This window comes from Python bivittatus, unplaced genomic scaffold (assembly GCF_059951505.1).
Source record: "Python bivittatus isolate LINGU-HERP-01145 unplaced genomic scaffold, Pbiv_v1 ctg000700_np1212, whole genome shotgun sequence".
NCBI lineage: Eukaryota > Metazoa > Chordata > Lepidosauria > Squamata > Pythonidae > Python > Python bivittatus.
In genome coordinates, this window is record NW_028277098.1 from 97,081,763 (window position 1) to 97,106,682 (window position 24,920).

The 24,920-nt window shown below is 39.2% G+C and overlaps 1 protein-coding gene across 2 annotated transcripts in view; it reads left to right on the forward strand.

The window, feature by feature from the left end:
* NTSR1 (neurotensin receptor 1) overlaps nucleotides 1-24,920 on the forward strand; it is a 131,162-nt gene that overhangs the window by 97,142 nt on the left and 9,100 nt on the right. The window contains exons 2-4 of one of the 2 annotated variants that reach the window (XM_088153857.1): nucleotides 5,505-5,706; nucleotides 14,463-14,553; nucleotides 17,217-23,866. In XM_088153857.1, the coding sequence (XP_088009983.1) occupies nucleotides 5,505-5,706; nucleotides 14,463-14,553; nucleotides 17,217-17,466 (543 nt within the window). In that variant the 3' untranslated portion in view covers nucleotides 17,467-23,866. Of the gene's footprint in view, nucleotides 1-5,504; nucleotides 5,707-14,462; nucleotides 14,554-17,216; nucleotides 23,867-24,920 lie in introns of those variants that run through there. The other variant, XM_088153858.1, reaches the window with a different exon arrangement.

A 24,920-nucleotide genomic window follows, 5' to 3' on the forward strand; every position in this document is an offset into this window, starting at 1 on the left:
AAACATGGAGAGACATGGCTGAAGCTGTGATCCTAGTACAAAGTCAGGCACTTTCAACATACAGCACCTCTGTGTTCCACCAGAGCAATGAGACTTAAGCTAATCAGAATGGCAGAATCATAAAATTAAGGATTTAAAAGGATCTTGATGGAGCTAGAAAATCCACAACAGATGACATCCAGCATCTTTCCAAAGATCTTCAACAAAGGGGGATTGAATTTTTCTTAATAAAATGTCCTTCTCCCATCATGTTTTATTGGGACATAGTCATAAACCATACTAGGATCCTTCATTTCAACCCCAGCCATCTCCAATCTGGATTCTCTCCAGATATAGTATGTGAACCAATTCCCAGAATTCCCCAGCCAGCACAGCCACTGCTGCAAATTCTAGGAGTTGAAATCAACGTATATGGAGGCCACGTATGTAAAGAAATTCTGCTCTGTTCTGTCTTTGGGGGGCCCTACAGTATATTTATGCAGTAACAATGCCACATTGAAAAAATGTATTTAAGCAAAGTGCTTCATGAATGTTTAGCTCTGGGCATTTAAACTCTCTCTAAATAGTCTTATTTATGGGCATAATAACACTAACCTATTGACTTTGCAGTGCAGTTTCAAGTTATGCTGAAATGAATTATGCATAAAGAGTCTTGAACATACCAGCACCAGTATTGTTACTATACAGGCATACTACTAAATTCATAAAATGCCCAAATCATTTTTATAGTACAATCCTACATGTAGCCACTCCAAAACATCCCATGTACAGCGTAATTCCAGATAGATTCATGTGAGAATATTCTGTACATGGGACGGAGTAGAAGTGAGTAGGAGTCATCAAGGTGAGTGAAGGTTACTTCCAAATAGATACATCAGATCACTTTGTGGCTGTGTTCACAGAACATATTCAACTGGGTTGTTCAATTATCTAGTTTTCTGGGATGGAGCAATATATTGAACTAACTGAGCAGGCCTGGTCTAAGAAAAAAAAATCTAGCACTGAACAAGCAAATATTGTTCCAATACATCTGGTAGATCATTCTCAGACTTGATTAAGTATGTTATGAAAGAATCCTGCTAGTCTCATCCAGTAAAATCAATGTAGAGCCTAGAGGTTTATAATTGGGGAGCTTATGTTGACATATGGCATATAATCAATCAATCAATGAGTTTTTCTAGGCCTGCATGTACTCTATCAAGACTTACTTACTTTTTATTTCTTTTCCTCCCTCCCCTACATTTGGAAAATAAAGAGTACAGAAATACATTTTTAAACATTGCAGTCCAATGAAATTTTTGCACATGTCAAACTTCAAATGACATTTTCTCCTCCTGCTGAGGAGAAGGAACACTACTAATCCAAGAACTCTCAAGATGTAGTCTGTCATCTTTTAGACAAACAAAATACAGAGAGTTTTGACATTTTTTGTCAATCTCCCAGCTTTGATAGTATATTCCTTTAAAGATGAATATGTGAGTTGCATTCCTTTTACGCAATTAGAACTCTTGCTGCTGTTGCTAAGTTCTGAAGAATAATTTATGAAGTTTTTGATGGGAAGGGTTCTTTTTCTTTAGCAAGAGCAGTAAATAGGTTGACTTATGGCAGCCTTTGGACAATGCAGGTGACAAAGATGGCCATTTCTCTGGATAGGTGACTCAGTTCCATGCAGTAGCAACATATAAGTTCTGGTGAGCCCAGTCAACTGGGAAGCAAACCATCTTCTAAGTCCTTCCAACTATCACAAAAAGCTAAGAGACTGTCTATCCTGGTTTCCAACCTCCATAAGAACCATTTAAAAAAAATCTGCAGTGGTCAAATGGGAGTTGGCCCTAACACTAAGTTAGTGGCTTACCCTCTCCCAATTCTTTTCATTTCTTTTTAGTAAAAGATGAAACATTTATGCAATCTGACAAGAAACCAGAGTATCTCTAGTTGGAGATCCTCTGCCCAGTCATATAGCAGCTTACAAATGAGTAAAAAATGAAACATGAAAAAGAAAAAAAATCAAAAAGAAAATACAACATGCTGGACAAGCACCAAGTGTAGATGGTCTATTAGAAATGAAGCATTCTCTGCCAGAATCTCCAAAAAGATACCAGAGAAGTTTCAAACTATTACGGATCAAAAGAATGCTATAAAGGAAAAAAAAAAGAATCTTCCCATAGTCTGAACAGTGAAGAAATGTTGAAATTCCACCTAATTCCCTAGCCTGTATGAAGAACATGACACTTGGTTGTTTCAGAGTAAGCACTAAGATCCCCAGATTAATTATGTAGGCTAGTGAGTTCATGCAACATGCTCATCTCCACTCCCAATCAAGTTAATTTAAGGTATAAATGGTTACCCTAGATGCTTATGAAGAAATTATTTACTTTTGCTTATGTAACTCCTGAACAAGATTAGAATGCAATCAAGAAGGCAAGAAGAATAGCACCTTTAAGGGTGATCAACAGGATGTAAGTTCAGGGCAGGATTTCTCAGCCTTCTCCTTTAGAAGGTTCACTACATCACCTTCAGAAATGTGTGGGTTGGCAATATAGTGTCTCTTGTCATCATGTGTGTAAGACCCCTCTAAGCGATGTCCACAGGGCCTCCAACCTTAGTAAAGACTTTTAAGAAATGCATCAGAAATGCCTGAAATTTCATTAGATTCTCCAGTTAGATTGGAGGTCTGCTCCAATCGAAAACTTGAGATTTGGGGTGACAGGATCAAACTTGTGAAATCTGAGCCACTTTAAAACATTTTGTCCTTATAATGTTATCTTGACATGTGTACACCTGCACTGATGTGTCTATGAAATCCCCAGAAGTCTTATCTTGGATTAAAATTAACTTTACTTACTCATTTAAAGAGAAACAGAAGTAAGTATGCCATAAAGCATGAGCTTCTAGCATCATCTTTATTTCCAAGAATGCTTCTTAGCTCTCAGACATTCTTAGAATTTGTCATAGGAAGCATTCCATGAGAATGATGGGGAGTAGGAACAGTTTACTAATTTCTCTTTTGGTAAATGAGCATTGTAAAACTGGGCAATTCTACCTTGGCCGTGTTTTGTGACAGATCCCACAAGATAATCTCAAAGTTACACCTGTGGTCAAAAGATTTCTTAATGCCTGGCTTCAACAAACCTGTGTTGCCTGATATAAATAATTCTCTATACAGCTAAAATATATTTGTTTATGTATTTCTGAGACTGAGAAGCTCACAACTCCAAAATGATTCTGGGTAGCTTACATCAAGTAAAAACAGGAGAGAAACAAGAACAAACAAGAAAATGGAGAACCCTCACCTAGAGGGCTCCACAACTCTCCCCCAAAGTCTGGTAAACCAGCCATATTTTTAAGGCCTTCCAGGGCATAATCAGGGTGGGGACAACACAGATCTCTGGGTGGACATCTTTCCAGAAGGCAGGCACCACAACAGACAGACAGGTGCTACATTCAGTTTAACACTAAACATTTCAGTTTTGATCATCTTATGAATTTGTCTGCGGTGATAATAGGAATCTTACACCCTGTGCTATAGAAGCAAACCTACTGAGATACTAAATTTTACTGTGGGTTTATTACCATCCAAGAACATTCTTAAACAGTATGGCAAGGAGTTTTATAGACCAAAATCTCAAGGTTTTAAAAAGAGAGCACAGATAGAAAAACTGTGTTGCTCCACCATGCTGCTAACCACTTGTATCTTTCTGGATCAGACAGCTAACTCCTCTTTCAAGTTCAAAGTTCCTACTGATGGTACCTTGGCTAAGCAAACTATCATTGTGAAGCTAGCAACAACACTTACATGTTGGTAGGGAGCCAACCATGAAGAACTTCGGCCTACTGCATGCTAACATTGCCTCTATTACAAAACCAGGTTTAAACTCTCAGAAGTGGTATCTATGTCTACTGGGGAAATAGATAAACATAAAATCCTACCACCACAGCACAAAATGATACTTGTGTTCTTACATTAAGATTTGACTTCACACTGATGTTAGCTCCTCTCTCACCAGTTCTTTTCCTGATAGCATACGGTCTTAGACATGGAGGTGGTGGTGGGATAATGTTCCATCTCTCATTTTCCCAGAGAACAGTTGATTATGTATGATAAAACTTTACTTACCAATAGTATTGCATAACATTGCCTACACGTGTCTTTATTTTCTTTTGTTGTCTATGAAGTTATCTCCTTTCCCTATTTTTAGTTGAGTTTAGTTTCCACTCTCTCTGTTTCCTGAGATATGTCAGCTATGGAGGCATATCCTAGTGACTTTCTTCTGACACAGATAGGTCTAGCCAGGATGAAGCTAACACCACCAGGTGTCTTGGAGCCACAAGCTTTGAACTGGCTGACATTTATGTCCACAGCAGATGTCAACAGAATTGGAACATTATAATGTTCTGAACCTCCAGTAGCTGGACAACGATGCCCACTTGGGATACTGGACAACAAGAGGAAAAGTCTTTTTCACCAGCCTTTCAACTTCACTAGTTTATTGTAGAGTTTTATTGTGATATTTATTGATTTTGTTGTTATGCTTTATTGTAGTGTTTCAGTGATTTAATTATAGTGTTTTATTGTCAGTTTCTTTTTCTAGTGCTTAATGCAGGGAGTGTTGGCAATATTCTAGGGCTCCAGCAGCTGCCCAAAGGAGGCCACTTCACTTTCAACACAGGGCAGCAAGTGGAAATGGTTTTTTTTTCTCTAGACTGTCAAATTCATCATTTTATTGCAGGGTTTTATTGTACAGTTTTATGGCGGCATTTAATATGTTTCAAGGTTTTATTGTAAAGTTTTACTGATTTAATGATAGTGTGTTTTTGTAGCCTTTATATTTATTTATTTATGCATTCAATGCAGTGAGTTGTGACAAGGTTTGGGGGCTCCAGAAACTGCTCAAGATGAACAGTGGACATCAAATAGAAAAGACTTTTTTCATTTCCCTGCGACTTCGCAGACACATTCATCCAGGTTTCTGAGCAGCCCCATGGAAATGGTTAGCCATTGTTTTCTTCTGAGTTTTGTTTTGTTTGACTTTGTAGTCTACCTTGTAATCTAGAAGTATCCTAGTGGTCTCTCATCCAAGTTCTACTACATTCCAACTCTGGTTAGTTTCTTAAGATCAGCCAGGGTACAATAGTGTTTTATCTTACCTTGTGAATGAAATACTTCGGACTTTCTTAATTCATTCAGAAGCCACCCCAGAAATATTTCAGTTGAGGTGCAGCACAAGAAATCACTCAATCCAGCAATGATGAACCATAGAAGTAGAGTTGGAGGGACAAGAATAATCTAGTGCAACTGCTGTAATTCTGGGATTCTAGGGATTCTTATGGAAAGAACATCTGTTTCTGGAAAGAACATCTGTCTTCCAGACCTTGTGGCATCACCTTTGAAATACAGCACTGTTACTTGAAAGAGTGGGTCCCACCAACACCAACACCTCTAGTCCTTTCTCTCCCATTTGGATGCTAACTTTCTCTATTCCCTCTCTTACTTTCCCATCCAGGTCAATGTTTTCATCTCCTTCGTTTTCCCAATGGCTGTTATCTCCGTCCTGAACACCATCATAGCCAACCAACTTATCATCATGTTCAAGCAAGCAGCACAAGAAAACCAAGTGTGCACAATTGGAGGACAGCAAACCATGCTTAGCATGTCCATGGAACCTGGACGTGTTCAAACCCTGAAGCATGGAGTTCGGGTTTTGCGTATGTATCCCTCTGATTTTAAGCAATGTTCACATATCTGATATCCAATTTATCTGTTTAGGTGAGGTCTTGCACTTGTGGCTTGGAAATGATTTATTATTCCTTCTAGAGAAGAGACTTCTAATACTCCCAACTATCTGGGAGGAATTTGAACTGGTCAGTCCTGAGGAAATGGACACGGTCCTTGAAGCTATGAGCTCAACCACCTGTGTTCTAGACCCATGACCCTCCTGTTTGGTCAAGGCTCCTGGGAGGTGATGTAATGGTATGTGGGAATGACCTTGGGGGACAGGACAAAGAGACGCAGCCAAGAGAATGGTCAGATAAAAGGCAACTGAGCCCACAGCAGGAATATGGGTGGGGCAAGAGGCTCAGAAGAGACTGTCCCTAGTTTGGGGGCTGTAAAAGTGGGGTGGGGAGAGAAGTACTTTCAGATTTGCGGGATTCTGTTAATTTAGCTTTACAGTAAAGTAGAATTAGCTCTTCGGGTTATGTTTCCTGTCTGGTCTCCCTTGTAAGGCTGACATCTGTGGTTGGGTCCAAGCAGTGATTAATGCCTGTTTGTGGGAGGGATTGGTTCCATCTGCCTTGTAGGAGGCAGGGTGTGTCATCCTTGGACCTAACTGAATTGAATAAGTTTCTAGGGAAGGTTTGTTTGTTTGTTTGTTTGTTTGTTTGTTTATTTATTTATTTATCATATTTATATAGCTGCCCATTTCACATAAGGCGACTCTGGGTGGTTGTTGACTGTGTGGTTGGCTTTCAGCTCAGAGGACCCTGGATGAAGCAAATCATCTGGATCCTTTTCAGGGTGGGTTCAGGTTGGGTTATAGTTTGTATTAATGCTACACCTGGATATGGTAGTGGATCGTTTATGTATTTTAATTATAAATGAAGAAAGCATGCCCTCTGAACACTGTTCCCAACCCCTGGAATCTATCATAATCCTTGTTTTCCATGAACTCTGGAAAAGAGAGACAGAACTCCTGCCTTCTGTCTGCTCACTGGAAATTCAAAATAAGAACCAAATAATGCACCATATCTGAAGAGATTCTCTTTATCTGGCTGTTTATTTATAGGTAGTTATGAAGCTGCTCCCTTACTGGTTTTATTTATTGATTTACATGTTTTGTTATTTTGATTTACAAGTCCTAAATATTTATGGACAAGTTCTTTCTGAGTTGGTATCAAAGGACAGCAGTTATTCCAACGTGTGCACGTGAGAGGGGCAAAAATATTTACCTAACTAGAAAACACTGCCCTGAACTGGCTTTCTTTTCCCTCATTCCAGATTTTCTAGAATCACCATTGGACCATTCCTTAGGTTCAGTTTAAAAAAAAAAGACATGACAATCTATATGGATTTTTTCCCCACAAAATACAACAAGGTATATGTCCTTTTCCCCAAAATATGCATTTTGCACACATTTGCCAATACAGTATAGTATGCATTATTACATGCATTTTCTAAGCAAAGAACTGCATCATAAAATTCAAAGAGCTGTAGATTCATTAAAAAAAAAACTGGAATCCAACCACATAGTAATCTATTAATGAAATTATCTTAAGATACCTAAAAGAAACTATTGGTAACACAATTTTCAGTGGGGCCTGCACAATACTGTCCAAATAATGTATCCAAGGATACCAAATTCTTCTTGCTCCCTTGACCTGTCACTCTTTCCTTATCTGCAAATTTAAGATATAACCAATGGCATGCCTTCCTCTATTTATAAAGCACTGATAGCAGAGATTGCATGGAATATTACAAATTAACGTAAAGATACTACTAACTGATTACTCATTTACTGAGACATGGCTACTTGGATGGATGGATGAATAAAATATAAGATTGTGCCTAATTATATCAGCAACCCTAAATAAGCACATAAACCTCTTCCAAGCCATCCAGTTCTGCCTTATGAAGAGAGGACATGCGAAAGGCGTAATAAAAAATGTAAAACCAAGATTAGGTTAAATAATATCATTTCATCGTTCCTCTGTCCTGATCCGCCATTTTAGCAACTGTTATAAAATTTAGTTGGTTTTACAGGGAATTCATTGTTGCCTTTTCTACCATGGAAATCATCATGTATTATTGGAATTATACAGTGGTACCTCTATTTACGGACTTAATCCGTTCCGTGAATCTGATCGCAAGTTGAGTTGGTCGCAAGTCAAAGTAAATTTTCCCATAAGGTTCAATGTAATTACCATTAATCCATTCCAGCGTCCGCGGACCACGCGTCAGGGGTGGAAAAACGGCTGCTGACCACGCGACAGGGCGGAAAAAATGGCCACGGACCACGTGGAATGGGCGGGAAAATGGCCGCAGACCACGTGGAATGGGTGGGGAAATGGCCACGGACCACGTGGAACAGGCGGAAAATGGCCGCGGACCACGTGGCACGGGCGGAAAATGGCTCATAAGTCGAGGCGAGTTTGTAAGTAGAGGTAAATTTTTGGGGCCGGAGCTGATCGTATCTTGAAAATTTCATAAGTAGGGGCGTTCGTAAGTAGAGGTACCACTGTATAGATGACTTTTTCATCTTCTTGTATTGTACTATCTGTACTGATATTTTTTCTGTTCATTATGAAACCATCTTAATTTTTGCATGCGGAATTCACACACTGGTCTGAAGACTAAACCTGTATGATGTAGGGCCACCAGATCTGTATTGCAAAGTTCCAGGTGACCCCCAGATAGGAGCAGAGAATTTTTTTTAGATTTTTTGTATCTCTTTGCTGCCATTGGGTGGCCATTTCAATGGCTACAGCTCAGACCTGTAAACCTTAATGATGTAGTGTGAACAGGGCCCAAACATAATTTTTTAAAAAAAATATAGCTAAGGCCTTTCATTGAAACTTAGTATTGAGAGCATTGACAATGTCGCAGGACAAAAAAAAACCAAAAAAAAACTGGCTAAAATTCAAATAGAGAGATGGATTTTTCATGGCAATGTGCCATTTGGAGTTCAGTCATTTAAATCAGTAGTTGCTATTTTGGCAAGTTTCACACTTCAACAGTTATAGCAAAACCAGTCCTCCAGCTTCTATTCCAAGTGGAAGTAAGGGGGCTAGTGCCAAATACCAAGAATGCTCACCAACAGAAAAGAATTACAAGTGGCAGCATCTTATAAAGAATTGAATGGGGTCTGATATGGATGGGAAACCATCAGAAAATCCTAGGACGTTGGACTAGACTGGGAAGTTAAAAACAAAAAAGAAACATACCAGGGAGTAGCAAATTACAGGAGTGAAATATCAACAGTATGATGATTATACTCAATTGTACATTTCTGTCCCAGGCCAATTAAGTGATGCTCTCAAGATCCTTTCTCGGTATCTGGAAGCTGTGGGGACCTAGAATGGGGAGAATAGGCTTTGACTGGCAAGACTTAGTGCCTGTGAATTTTGGGATCCTGAACCTAGAATTAGAGATTTTCCACCATTGGATCTGGTGTGGGTTGTACTCGCTCACTCAGAACTGGTTTTACAATTTGGGGTCCTCAGGACTCCTACTCAAGAAGCAGGTGGCAACCTTGTCCAGGAGGGCCTTTGTACAACTCCAGCCTGTGCACCAACTATATCCATTCTTGGTTTGGGAGGCCCTGCTTATGGTCACTCATGCCTTAGTCACTTCCCAGTGACTAAGAATATTGCAGTGCGTTCTCCGTGGGGCTGCCTTTGAAGACTATTGAGAAGATGCAAGTGGTTCAGGAGGCAGCAATATGGATAGTTATGGGTACACCACAGTACACCTGGGGAACACCATTATTTCACAAGTTTTATGGGCTCCCAGTAGGCTTCCTGGTGCAATTCAAAGTGTTGGTTATCACTTACAAATCCCTACAGGACATAGGATCCAGTTATTTGTGGGACTGCTTGCCTTCCACACGCTCCCACATGCTCTCACAGGAGAGGCATGCTTCAGGTCCCCTGTTTGAGGCAAGATTGTCTGATGGGACCTAGGAGGTGTGCCTTTACTGTGGCAGCGTCTGCCCTTTGTCACAATTTCTTCACTGAGATTTGGGTAGATCTGAAAGTGTTTGCCTTCTGAACAGATTTCAAAACTTTTTTTTTCCTGATGCACTGGGGCCAGGATGATAGATGATAGATGATCCCATCTTCTGGGAGGTGGAGTTATTGGAGTTTGGTGGACCCCAGCCCTAGGTCATATGATATGTTGGTTATGGATTTCATTTCTTTTGATGTTGTATGGTTTTATATTTGCAATCATTGTTTCCTGTTTGATGCATGCCTTGCAGAGCCACAAGTATCTGAATTAGGTGGCTATATGTCCTTGTTGCTAAGCAAACTGTATGGATGTGCCCTTGAAGCCATGGAGAGCTAAACATAGACAAGAGAATGATCTCCAGTGTAAGTCCAAAAGTGTTTTTGCACTTGATGCTAAACATTGGTTTCTGTGAATTTTTTGTAAATTTTCTCTGGTGCTATTTATAAGAACATGTTTACAAACATGTTTATTAAAGAGAAAATGACAGAGCGGGATTTACTCTGTGAATAAGTAGGGTAGGTTTTATACTCTCATTACACATGATTGAAGAAGATTAATCTTGACTCAGACTTTTTTGCCAAAGGGTTCTTCTGATTCAACCCTCTTCTGATTTCAACTAGACACTTTCTAGCAGAAGAATATACCAGCAGGTCCTGTTGAACCTTTGCCTGCACAAACCTGCAGAAAAGCACCCAGAAACTAACAGATGGGACTGTCCAAAGAATCAGTGAAACAAGGCATGAAGATGCAGGAAGTATTAGGAAAGAGTGGGGAAACTGGAAGAGTTCATCAGCTCTGCAGCTCTGGAGACCTTCCGTGCGACATGATGGAGCAGCAAATGGAACATCTGCACAGCATATAGTCAATGACATAATCACCAGCAGCCAGGCATTGCACCACTTTCTTGCTACTGGAGCACCCTGTAGGGTACAGAGAGTCAACAGGTGGATGTGGGTTCCACTCCCAACCCTCTAAACTCACTGCTGCCCATTTGCCCAAACCAGACATATTAATTCCCAGCAAAGTTATGCAGATTCAATTACAGCAGCAATGGTTGGAAGACCTGAAGGACCAGATTGGGGACAGATCCTCCTGCAGAAAATCTCTCTGTGTGGTCACTAAGAGTCAACGCTGACTTGACAGCACATCATCAATCAAAGTTATATAATTTATTTACCATATATACTTGCAGATAAGCTGAGAATTTTAGGTTCCAAAATACACCCCCAAAATTGACTTTTCTGTTTGGCTTCTCCGTGGATGGACTTATCGATGAATATATATGGTAATAATTTTTAAAAGTACCTGTATATACTTGTGTATAAGTCCACCTGCAGATAAGCTAACCCTTGAAATTTTCATGTTTTAATTTTCATAATTGCCTTATCCATGGGTCGCACATTTTTCATGGTATTTCGGTTAAAAATTCGAGGGTTTTCTGATCCACGGATGGGCTTACCTGTGAGTATATACAGTAATTCCTTTACAAACTAACCCTTTATGACTGTATTTGCTCATCACTTTTAACCAAATTGTTTAAAGACCTAGTACATCCATTTACATAGCATACTAAGCTTAGTTTTAGCTCTGGGAGATGAAAAGGTTGGGATTAGCATGTTGCAAATAATATATAATTCAATATTTTATGCAAGCCTAGAATATAAGTTACTTAGTAAACAGGTTAGGTATGTTGTGTAGATACATCCAGCATTGTTAAAATTGTACTTAAAATGCAGATGTATTTTCATGTCTTTTCTCATAAAATACCAATTTCTTACATGCATTCCCCCCTCCAACATATACAGTACTTTTTCCTAAAACGCACATCGTTTAAAAATTGTTCCTACCACTCATATAAGGCACTTAAGGCCATTTTATGTTCACAGCTTCCGACTATACATTTTTGTATGGCTATAGCCCTAATTAAATACATTTGGATGACAATGATTTTGGTGTGGTGGTGCTGATTTGCTCACTGCATCAAATGCTTTGGAAATGTGTGGATATTGGTGAAAGACTATTTTGATTATTCCTGGACCCCCTTTTCTGTTTGGTTGGTTGGTTGGTTGGTTGGTTGGTTTTACAAACTGCTTTTCTCTCTGAGAAATTTGGGAGAACTTTGCATTTTTCTTGAAAATAAGAACTAATGTTGGTTCATTATCTCTTGCCAGGCTGAATGTCTATGTTTTGCCTTAACTCTTCCAACTTCTCAACCATTCAGCCCCAACTTTTATGAAGATGTAGTTCTATAGGCCTTCATAGCTCAGAATTGTTGGGAGTATAAATTCAGGGCATTGACTGTTCTCCACCTGATGTCTTATTGTCTGTGAGGGGTCAATGGAACGTAGATGGAAAGTCCTTATTTCTTCTGTTTCCCCTCTCCCTGATCTTTGTCTAAAAGATGACTAATCTCACTTCCTTCTGCCCTTTTTCCTTGGGACATATACATACAGTACATGCTCTTGGACTACTTCTGGTGGGTTAGCTAGAGTAGGTGCTAGACTTTTCCTGTGGCTATAGTGCATTTCCTTTCAATAAATTTCCTCTTTCTATTATTGTTTTAAAACCTGCTTCAATAATCCTTGCTCAGGTTAGATATTTGCTTGCAGGAACATTCATGGGCACACAGAGAAGACTTCTACCTCTAAGAAGAAATGTTTATGTATGAACTCCATTAAAAAAAATTGTACGTGGGCTAAGAATTCTAGAAGTGAAGTCCACACACCACAAAGTTGTCAAGGTTGGGAAACACTAGGGTAGACCTAAAACATCTCAGCACTGATAACAAAAGTGAGTTTTGAAATGGAGATTCTGCAGTATGAAGTCACAAAGCTAAACCTTCTTTCTTCACTGCCAGTTCATTTTGGATCGTTTCTGTGTTGGCTTTAATAAAAAAGATCAGAAGAGAAGCCAAAATAGAGAGGTGTATGTCCTTGAGCACCAAGCAGACTGGTCCACTGCAGAAGTCTTTCAAACACCTCACTACCACAAAATGAGACAGTTGCTCCTGACATATTGACAATTTAAAAGATTAGATGATGAAACGGATTTGTGCACCCATTGAAAATAAGATTGGTTTCAGCTGCATTTCACAACACAAGCTTCAAAGGGCCAACACAATCTTCTGATAGTGTTATGTTTTCTCCCTGGCACGGACTGAACTCCTGATGAGCAGGTAGCCTTCAATCATAAAAAGAAACCAGTGGTAAAAAAAAGCAATTATGCTGATAAGAATGAAAGTCAGATTGAATTATTGCCGTATAGACACTGTAAGTTGGGTAAATGTGTACACAGTGAGCAGCTAACTCCATTATTCCTTCACTAGCAGACTTGGCTGCTAACAACATTTTATTTTATTTATTTAAATTTATTGGACACCCAACTCCAGTGGACCTGAGTGAGGTATCAGGATACTCTGTTGAATCTCCATATTTGCAGTATAAATATTGCTTAGGGAGAAACGATAAGGGGACACCAATCCAAAGCATCAGACAGAAAGGGCCAGGAGCAAGCAAAATCTGAAAAAACTAGGAAGATTTATTATTTTAAAATGTTATCAAAAACACTGAAACCCTCCAAATTCCCCTAGCTACCTTGTTGCATTCAGAAGCCCTTGTGAATTGTGAAGATACCAGGCTAGTGTGCCAGCAATTTTCCAAATGTGTGCCTTTTCTAAACATGCAACCATGTTTGAACATTGTTATGGCAGCTGGATTGAGGGAGAGGGGAGATAAGTTTGAAACAATGCTAATAGGAAGAAACAAGCTCCAGAAAAAGACTAGGGAAGAATGGAGTGCAAGGGAAAAGGAGAAAGCTTCATGGTTATGCCCAGGAGCTGGAAGGCAGGATGAAGCAAGAGTTCCTATCATTGGAAAAATGGACCACCTACAAAATCTGCAGACTTGCAACAATTCAAAGAAAAATACCAGTGATCCTACTGTTTTCAATAATCTGAAGACTCTGAAGTAGTGCAGAACTATGAGGAGAAGCTTCCCAACCACAAAGCTGGCATTCAGCTGCTGCATTTAAAAGATCCTATGAATTGTGAAGATAAGAAGACAGTGTGTCAACTATTTTGTGCAAACAGGCACTTTCCACAATGGCCTAACTATGGTTGTATGGATTGGAGATTGGGGGAGAGAAATATGCTGAACCCCTACAGGATGGAGAGATGAAGTATCATGGCTGATTGGGCCTAGGGGACAGTTGAGGTCCAACTCAGCCTTTCTCTAATGAGAAAGCAGACCACTCATAAGGCTGCAGTTATTCAGAGAAAAATACTTCATTGTTGCCATTCCCAGTAAATTAGAGCAGAAACATAATTAACATATCAGCTCTCAAAACAAATGTCTTTCTGAGATTTATCAGATCAGAGCTGATTCCAAGTGGAAGTATGCATAGTAACACTTGTAAGGGAAAAAGATGGATACTGAGAAATTTCTACTGGGAATGGAAAATTCATCCCAGAGAAGCTGATTGGTTTTCTTAAGACCTATCTGAATGGAGCAAAATTTAAATCCTTTTTATCCAAAAATATTCTTCAAATATCTACATCCCTTTCTTTGAAGTGAATAGTTCTCTTGTTGTATAAGAGCTCTTGATGTTAAAATGGTGTAGACTCCCCACCTCCCCCTTCCACCAGAACGTAAGCCATAGCAACAAGGGCAGACCAGAAGATGGTGGAAAAATGCTGTTGTGTGCAAATCACTAACCTAATGCATATTTCTCTCCATTACAGGTGCCGTTGTGATTGCCTTTGTGGTGTGCTGGCTTCCATACCATGTGCGGAGACTTATGTATTGCTATGTGTCAGGAAATCAGTGGTCAAAGTGAGTAATCTGATTCCTATCATTATTTTAAGGAGATCAGCAGGCTAACCCAGACGTTTCTCCCAAGACATCTTGAGATGTCCTCTGTGGATTCCTCATCTGCTAGCGAGTCACTAGCAGTGCCATGTCCAAAAGAGCCCAATTCCAATTCATGAGTACCCTCTTGACTCAGATGTATAGTAGTTGGCAATGTACCTTTTAAAGTTCTGGTGCAATCTGATCAGGCATTTGGTCAGGCTGCTATTCCTTCCAGACTGGTTCAGTATTGTCCTGCATCATCTGATTTGTGGCTTTGAGAATGTCATTTTTTTAGTGGTCTCTATTGAATTATTTACATCTTCCCTATTCTTAAAGCTGGAAACTTTTGAATTCCACCCAATTTCTACAATTTCCATTCTGCATGGTGAACATTTCTCAAGGACACCATGTTGGGAAAGACAGGGGTGTCTGAAGGAACAACAAAAAAAAAGTCCAGAAGGTGATCACAATCATGAAATCAAAGTCCTACACCTTTTGTACTTTCACCAATGTCACATGCATGTACAGACTCCAGTTTTTGGGTCATGACCACCATCTTGACTATTTTGACCCGCCTCTCATGAATCTTCCTGGGGAAAAGGATGGATTTAGGACTGAAGGAACTGATATGTCTTCTAAGGGAATAAGCAAGGATTTTGTTTTTTACTTTTTGTTAAAAGAATACATCCTTTTAAAAATAAAAAATAATAAAATGAGCATCTCTAGCCATTCGTATGCCTAATTTACTTCCCTCCAGATTCTGCCTTTAAAAAAATAATAAGATACAGAACGATTATTTGATGCTCAGCTGTCAATCATTTAGTGGGCATATGGAGCATTGTACGGCTGTCGGGGCTGCTATGTTTGCCCTGAGATATAGCTTCATCTGTCCCATGGCCTTCTTTAACTACTAGCAACTTAAGATCTGAGATGAGGACCTCGTTCCTAGCTGAACTCTCCTGCTTGAGGGATCTGCAAAACTCTCAGTTGCCCAGTGTTCCAGGAATATACAGCAAGTGCTGTTCTACCTCCAGGCCATGCTGATCTGGCTTTTCCAGTTTTGGCAGTAAATATCCCAGAACAGAGGAAATGCAAGTTTCCTATTCCAGAAGATTTTCTTCCATAAAACTGCCAGTCTTAGAAAGCAAGGAAAATGACCTTGACGGAAATATGAAGAAAACTTCCCTTACACAAAAGAAGCTGAAGCATTTTTTAAGTCCAGAGCAAATTCAGAAGCAACTTAGGCAGACACCTCCTTGACTCATGAGGAGGGGAGGTAAATCACAGACTTGCAAGATTCTGCTATTATAGCCAATCTCAATAAAAGTACGGTAGTCCTCATTTAACAATTCTTCGTTTAACAATGGTTCAAAGTTACAATGGTCTCGGAAAAAGTGCTTTACAACCTGTACTTGCACTTATGACCATTGCAACTGTCACACCACCCCCGATGTCACGTGATTGTGATTTGCAACCTTTTTTATGATAGTCATTAAGTGAATCACCATGGTCATTAAGCAAATCATGTGGTCATTAAGCAAATTCTGGCAAAAAATGTCCATTGGGAAACTGAATTCGCTTAATGACCACAATGATTTATTTAACAACTATCTTAAAAATGGTTGTAAAATCAGGTCCAGCCACGTGGTGACTCGCTTAACTACCACCCCCCCTTAATGATCAATTTTCCGGTCACTATTGTGGTCATTAAGGAAGGACTACCTGTAGTTTTAGCCTTCCTGTGGAATTGATTTCCTGGTGTGGTCTACTTAGTGGGGCTGACATAGTCCATTCATGGGACTGTCAGATCAATGCTGTCTGGAAGAACACAACGTTCCACATTTTCCTGGGACACTGCAGCAATAGGACATTTTGCAGATACTTACCTGACATCCACTTGTGGATGATACTAGGGAGTGAACTTCAAACTTTCTCCACACAAAGTATGTACTTTTTGTGGGTGGGTGGGCGGGCGGTGCCTTTGAATCAGTTTTTGACTCTTGGCGACTGCCTGGAGAAGTTCCTGCAGTTTTCTTGGCAAGATTTCAGAAGTGGTTTGCTCTTGCCATCTTTTTCCTGAGGCTGAGAGAGAATGACTGGCCCAAGGTCACCCAGCTGGCTTTGTGCCTAAAGCAGAACTAGAACTCACAGTCTCCTGGTTTCTAGCCTGATGCCTTAACCACTACACCAAATTGGCTCATGTGCTTTCTACCAGTTAGCAATTATTAGTATGCCCCAAGAATGGAGCTACTGGCTCCTACAGTAGGTACACAAACTCAGTCATACTGTGGATCCATAGCTATCAAAACATTGCACAGGTGTTCTCAGTGCAAGTCCTGAGGTGAACATCCTGCTCCCTGAGGTGGGCATGACCTCGGCCTTCTGTGGAGCTGTGGGTTCCGATATTGGTTGTACTGCATTGCACTGCTATTGTTCTATTGTATTGTTTTTCTATTATTACTATCATTATACTTTAATATCTTTCCATTGCCTAGAGTCCAAGTAAATGAGCTAAGCTTCATCTAAATCACTAAAAATAAAATAAATTGTAGCTATACAGTTCAAATGTATAGCTAGTATTTCTTTCCCTTCTTTGTTGAATCATGCTCAATTTAGAATATCTTCCTCTTTTTCTCTCCTCTCAGCTTCCTTTTTGACTTCTATCACTATTTCTACATGCTGACAAACATCCTCTTCTATGTTAGTTCAGCTATTAACCCAGTCCTATATAACTTGGTCTCCACCAACTTCCGCCAGATCTTCCTTTCAACCCTCATTTCCATGTGCCTGCCATGGAGGAAGAAGAAGAAACGAACCAAGTTCAACAGAAAATCCAACAGCATCTCTAGTAACCATACTTTTTCTAGCCAGGTCACCAGAGAAACTACATATTGAGATGGAAAGAAGGAAGGAAGGAAGGAAGGAAGGAAGGAAGGAAGGAAGGAAGGAAGGAAGGAAGGAAGGAAGGAAGGAAGGAAGGAAGGAAGGAAGGAAGGAAGGAAGATCCCAATTCAAGACAGGAAACAGGACTTGTCAAAGGGGGCTATCCTGCTTTTAGACATGACCTCCAAATTCACCACCGCATGAACATTTTTAGCTGATTGTTGTCCATTGGAATGAATAAGTGTCCATTCCACAGGTTAACATTGAGATGATGTTATTGCATTGAACTCTGGCTTTTGTGAGTTATCTCTCCATGTTTTGTAATTTTGATCCAGTGTAGAAGTTGCCTGTGATATTCTCCAGGAAGGTTTCACATCTATGGAGTCTGTGTAGGCCAAGCTTGAATGCCTCTTATACCGTACTCAATCCGTTTCTCAGTTTAGAAGTGCCATCAGCAAGGAGATTAAGATCACTTCTCCTGGTTATCTTGAAATTATGAACTGATAGGGAGGAGGCTAGGAAAGAACAGGACTGTGGTTTTTATTTATTTATTTTTTGTTTTTTAGGGTGTGGGAAAGGCTATATTCCATAAGTCTTCATTGAAAGAGGAATGTAAACTTCAGTAAAGGGCATGCAATACTCAGGGAATGAGGTTATTACTGTATTTTTAGAATTAGAGCTGCATTCAAATTTCATATACTGTGTAGGAAAATCAGTTTGGAACACCCCCTCCCCCCAAAACACACCTTTTTCAAAAGGAGAAATGCTTTGGTAAGTCCTTGATGTCATTACGGATCTAGCTTTGAAGAACAACACTTCAATTTACCTTCTTTCTTTTTATTTATTTCATTTTCTGCACCAGGGCCTCATTTCTTGATCAAAGCTTCCAGTCAGAGATGTAATATACTGTACAATGCATAAAATAGGAATTGCATAGGGGAAGGGAGCTTTGAATGTTTGCTAGAATAGAAAGTTAAAATATAGAATGAATGAATGAATTGCTTAATTAATGAACAAGCATCCAGATGTCTGCTATAAAGAGAGAGTATTTTCCCCCATAGTATTAACATTAGCATAGGGAGGATAGATGTAGTTAATCTTAATTAATGATAAATGCTTCTGCTACAACTGATATCAGAGCAAGCCTTGTTTGGTGACAACAATAATCTAGGCCCTCCACAGAATGGAGAGTTATATTTAGGACCTAGGCCAGCAAAACAAGACAAAAAATTCATGGGGAACAAGTTAAGATGCAGTTTATAGTAAGGCCAACATCACTGACACAAGTGAGCAGTTCAGTTAAGTTTGAAGAACTGAATAGTAATAAAGCAAGGGGATATCCAGAGAACCAGGAAGATTCAAGACCACAGGTCTCCATACCATGATAAGGGCTGGATAATGGAACCCAAAACATTTATCATGTATGCAGGTAATTGTTCAAAAGTAAATATGTATATAATGAGTTGTGAGGCATGCCCCCTGCTCACATAGCTATTAGTAATTATGAAGCTCCATAGATCTCTAGAGCCACCTGTGTTTCAAGCAGCACTATGCCACACGGCCCACACTTTCAAATACTATTCTCTCTAGGTTCTGGAGATGTTCTACGACTTCATCCTCACCGGCTGCTTTTCTCATAAGGCTGTTCGGTTGATCTTCTTGTGTTACAGATTTGAACTTTGGGATATTATGCAGTAATGAAATGCTCAAGAGAATACCCAACACACAGGGAGTCTCTGTTAACCTACAAAAGCTTTAATAATTACAATGATTTAAGCATTACACACACACTTGCTTATTCCACTACAAAACTGATCAGGTAATGCATAGGGGTTGGGGAAGACAGGAACACTTCATAAATGATAGTTGCATGCACAGTTGGGGGTCTTCTGTAAGAGACCTTTGCAACTTGTTCTTTTATCCTTTGCCAACCACATTCCATTAGTATTTCATCATGTGTTATTTCAGCTGTCATTTGGTTGACCTATGAGGTTGCTGGGCATAGTTAACTTTTGGAATTGCAGTCAGCTGTTAACTTTCTTATTTCTGGTTGCTGTACTCCAATCCTTACCTGATTTCAGAGTTGACTTCAGCTTGCTTGGTCCTGTACATGTACACCTTCTTTTCTAGAGTCAAACATTGGTTATTCTGCTCCATCTATTTCTCCCAACATTCTAGTTTTTGTAATGCTTGAAGTGCTTCCTGGGTTTGATCCTGCAGTTCCTCGTCTTCTTCAGATAAGGAATTCTACAAGACAGGTATGACATGAATCTACCATGGATGAACAAGAAGTAGTAGGACGACACTGAGAAATATAAATGAACAGTAAGCAAGGGAGTGACAGCAGTGACAAAGGAAACATAATTAGGAATAGCTTAAAGAATTATGGGAGACAGATTTCAAGGTTGGCAGGGTGAGATGTTAAACTGAGAGTGAGCACTGATACACTGGACTTCTTCATTTATTTCATCTGTGTCTTATTCTTCATCCCAGGATAATAACTGATTATCCTCATAAATAATTCTCCAAGATAAGGTGAGGGATGGTAGGCAACCCAAGACCCCTCAAGAGGTTTTATAGCTGAATAGGGATTTGAAGCCAATTTCCTTTGGGTCTAAGGCCAATGAAATCTTGATCTCATATCAATATATACTGTAGATATCCTAAAAGATGCTTCTGCTCTAACATATACAGAACTTAGAGACACCTCTCAATGGTTGAGCATGTATATTACACTAAGCCATAATGTGATTCATTTGGTATAGCAGGATGTGTGATGCTAGCAGTTGAACAATGCTGAATGTATGGCCTAATGCAGTGTGCAGCTCTAGCAGATGTAGCTTAGTTAATAAGGCATGGCTTATTGCAGTGGGTCAACCCATCCTTGTAACTCTTTGGCATGCCATTTAATCTTCAGCAACATGTAGCAAGCATTACTGAAGAATGGGAAGACAATGCTCGCTCACTCTCCATTCTAAATATTACTGACAATGCCCCGGCAAAACAAGGAAGCATAAGAGCTTATGGTCCTCAACTGCTTGAAGAACTTGGACAAAGTCTACTACACCCGATAGTTCACTTCTGCTCAAATCCTGCTGTACATACAGGATCAGAATTTCTCCAACTGTGGTAGCAGAAGATGGAAGATATCATGTTTGGCTAATCATAATAGTTACGATACTACTGGGTGACAGTGTCTTTTTAGACTACCTGGGGAGATCTCCAGTTCAGTACAAATCATTATATGCTACTAGCTAGCAACTGAGAAATTCTTTATTTCAGACTGTGGGTGGCCTGCTTCCCAATCAAGCCATCAAGAGCAAGCTGAACAAATGATCAGATGCCCTAAAAAGAAATGGGGTTCTTTCATAAAAGATCAAAGCCAACTTCCTTCCCCCCAAAATGTTGACTCATAGCAAGCCAAAGACATGAGCAGGAGAAAGAATCCAAAGAGTGGATAATTTATTCAGACCAAATAAAATGTTTAAAAATAGAATCCAAGTTAGACAATCCAAAAGCTTGTTCCATATTTTGTGACATTTGATAAGAAAGGTGGGGTGGGGGTGGCAGGGTTAAATTCATGGATCTAGTTGCTCCAATTCAGAATACTGGACTTAGCAAGCAAAATGCAATTAAATAAAACCAGAAGATTAAAAAGAGTGAGCCATACAAGCAATATATGTGTCTAGTCTGTTTCTATTCAAAGGTACAAACATACTAGAAACACTGAGTAAGATCTGGTAGTTACAGGGGATTGTGAGATATACAATATTACCATTTTTACAATAACACTGCATGAAATATAAAACTAGAACAGCCACATGGATCCATGCTTAAAAGTCCAAAATCCGAAACTGAGTAATCCCTTTATTAAAAGCAACCAAAAGAGTACAAAAGAGTGTGGAAATGTCTGGGTTCTACAAAATTCTTTGACAGGCAAAGCAGTACAGAAAAGTTCAAAAATTAGGTCAGATGTTATAGTATCTAACAAGAGACTTTGAGTGGAATGCAAGAATTGCTTGGAAGAAGCAAATTATATGTAGCATTCTGGGATAAAAAATTATGGTTGAATGAGGCTTTATTGACAAACAATTTGTAGCAGTACATCAAAAGATTGTTAGCATCTTAGAAAGTGGAACATAGTATATGAAGCACAGAAAGTATATATGTGAATTTTCAGTCAGCATAATGAAATTATAGAAGGTGACATAAATAATATACTGTGCAAAGATGCTAGTGGGAACTGTCCATCTGGCTCTAGAATTCAGAGAATGTAGATCTCCACCAAATTAACATATACCATTTGTGATCAGAAAGCCCCATAGGTTCAACCACAGGTTCAGCCTAATCTCCCCAACAGTGTGTCCATCTATTATACTGGTTGGGGAATTCTGGGTGCTGAAGTCCACACATCTTAAAGTTGCCAAGGTTGAGAAACACTGTTCTATACAATTGAGGGAAAGTAAATAGGAAGGAGCTACTGAGGGCATCCAGTCCACCAACTTGTTCCCTGCAGAAATCAAAAGCATCCTTGAGAGATAATGTCTAAGCCCCGCTTGAAGGTGTTTAATGAGGAGGAACCCATCACCTCTCTGTGTCACTGGTTCCCCTGTTCTTGTTTTTTTCCCCAACATTCTAATATCTGCACCCCCATAATTTAAATCCACAAGTAAAATGCCACTTTACACTTTGGCATTCAATATGGCCAGAGCACAACCAGAGATTGAAAGGATGTGGTCCAGCATGTACAACTGGTCCTTCTTACATAACATTAAATAAAAACTTTTCATTCAGATCACATACCCAAAGTCTTAAATGACAAAAAGAAACGACATGGTGCAAGAAGATTGGTGTGGCAAGACTGACGTTAACATGACCTCTTCTAATTCTATGATTCTATTATTTCAGATAAACCTTAAGGTACTCCCTGTTACAACATCTGTAAGATGCATTTTTATTTGGGGAGGGCAGGGGAGCCGCAATTCAAAGAACTTGACGAAAGAGATGGATTAGAGCCATCAATGGATCCATCCACTAACATTTCAAAAATGAATGTAAAGTTTCTCATCCTCCTGTGCAAGCATGTGAAATCATATCCTGAAAGTGTGTATCGTTTCTGATCATTTTCTTCTCTGCACCAGAGCTGTTGGGGTTTAGGGGGTGTCCGTGTTCATCTTTTTAAGGAACATAAGACAAATGTATTGCCTGCACCCTACGGCATGATTGACTTCAATCCACATGTCTTTTTTTTTTTTGTTTTTACACAGGGGCAAACATTTTTTTCATAACCAGGGAATCATTCAAGTTTCATGATATGAGGAGAGGTCTTCACACACAATCATTCTGAACTGTGTTCCAATATTTTCCTGCCAATGACCTATTACATGGTGATGCAATTATAAAGTTAAAAAAGGAAAAGGGGCAGGATTTACACTGCACTTCCATATTGCTGGCCTCAAATAATTCTGCCATAAAGTTTCTGGGTTGTGTGGAAGAGTAGGATTATTAGAGCAACTTTTTAAAATTATGAACATTGATTCTGGTTCCCCACCCCACCCCCTCAAAAATGTGGTTTTAACTGACACTTTCCCTTAAGATGCTACATACGAAAGAACATTAGGAAGGGTATACAAAAAACAATGAGGAAAAGGTTGAAGAATTAGTTAAGAGGCTATTCATGAGTAATGATATCATGGCACTCAGTGGAAAGCATTCAGCCAAAAGCAATGTAAGATGCAGGAACTTCAGAGAAGGAAACTTCTAATTAAAAACACCAAAGAATCTCCATAGCACTTTGCCAATCGATACTGAATCTGCAATTATCTTTAAACGTTTTGATATTGATATTGAATCTGCAATGATCTATAAAACAGTTTTTAAAAACTCCCAAATCCTGTTAGAAATATGCATGTACACCACAACAGTAGCAGCAGCAACAACCAAGAATGTAAGCATGTGGTATGAACATTATCTGCATTCTCTAGGGGGGAAAAGAGTCTACAAAAGATGGCAATTGCAAGTATTGAACCAATCTTTGTTTCAAAAACATTTGTATGCTGGCCAGTTTATATACTTGCTCAGTGTAACAGCTTGGCTCTCATTCTATTCTTGTGGCAAAAATACAGAAATGCATAATTTAAAGAAAAAACGGAGACTTTACAGTGTTACTCGTCTAACGTTTCCATCATTAAATAAAATGAAATAGGCACGGGTGCTCCAATTTACCTGTTAATAGTTTGTGTTTTAAAGAAAATAAAGCAAGGTGTGGGGTTTTCTCCCTTTCTAATTTATCAAAAAAAAGTGGTCTTACAATGTAACAATCCCATGTTTCAATATTGGTTATTTTCTGCTATTAACCTTTGTACTATATGGTACTATTTGCTCATTCACTGAACTTCAAAAATAAAACAGCCTTGCCTTTTTATTTTTGGTTGTGGCAGCTGGTTTTTATGGGATTATGGCTTAATTTCATCTTTTAAAAAACAGCAGTTGCTAAAAGCTGAAACTACACTAAAGGCTTATGTAAAATGAGTTTAGGTACCAGCCATCCAGCAGTGTGATACAAGTAGCACCAATGTTGCCCACACTCGACTTTAACTTTGTTTTCTGTCATTTGGGTGATATCTTTATATACAGTAGCTAGGTGGTCACTATTACCAGGTTGGAAGTTCGGATTAGCAGCAGCTGAAGATCAAAGCCCCTGGGCTGTAAGATGACCAAGGTGCTTCTCCATCAAGATGGAGATTTTAGGCCTTCTGAAAGCACAACTTTTAACTCCAAAAGGTTACAGGTGAACACTTGGCACATCATTGAAATTAAGACTGTTGTTAAGGCAATCATTCTTTCAATGAACGTTTTGCAAGCTTTTCAGTTAGGCAAAATATACCCTCAGGCTAAATATTCCAGGTGGGAAGAGAAAAATTGGTAATGACAACTTGGTGCTAAGTTTTGATCTCAAGATTTTTTTTAATGAAAATGCTTCTAGATTTAGTTGAGATAGACTCCAGGTTAAGGAGCCAATCGTCCGAGACATACAATAGTGTCATGGAGAAAAAAGGAGTAATAAAAAGATCTATCTATCTATCTATCTATCTATCTATCTATCTATCTATCTATCTATCCATCCATCCATCCATCCATCCATCCATCCATCCATCCATCCGTTGAACAACTCTTACCATTAGAATTTTTTTCCTAATGACCACCTAAAATCTACTTCCTTGTAGTTTAAACCCACTGTTTCTTGTCCTGTGTTCTGGAATAACTTCTGAAGAACCTCTGCCCCATATTATGTAGAAGATAGTGATAGGTAGCTATTACTTCTCCTGCAGTCTTCTCTTCATCTGGCTAAATGTATCCAATACCTCCAATTATTCTTCTTACATTTTTCCTTTCAGGCCCTTTTTCACCTTAGTTGCTCTTCCTTGGGCAAGCTCCCATTTGTCAATGTCCTTCTAAAAAGGGGG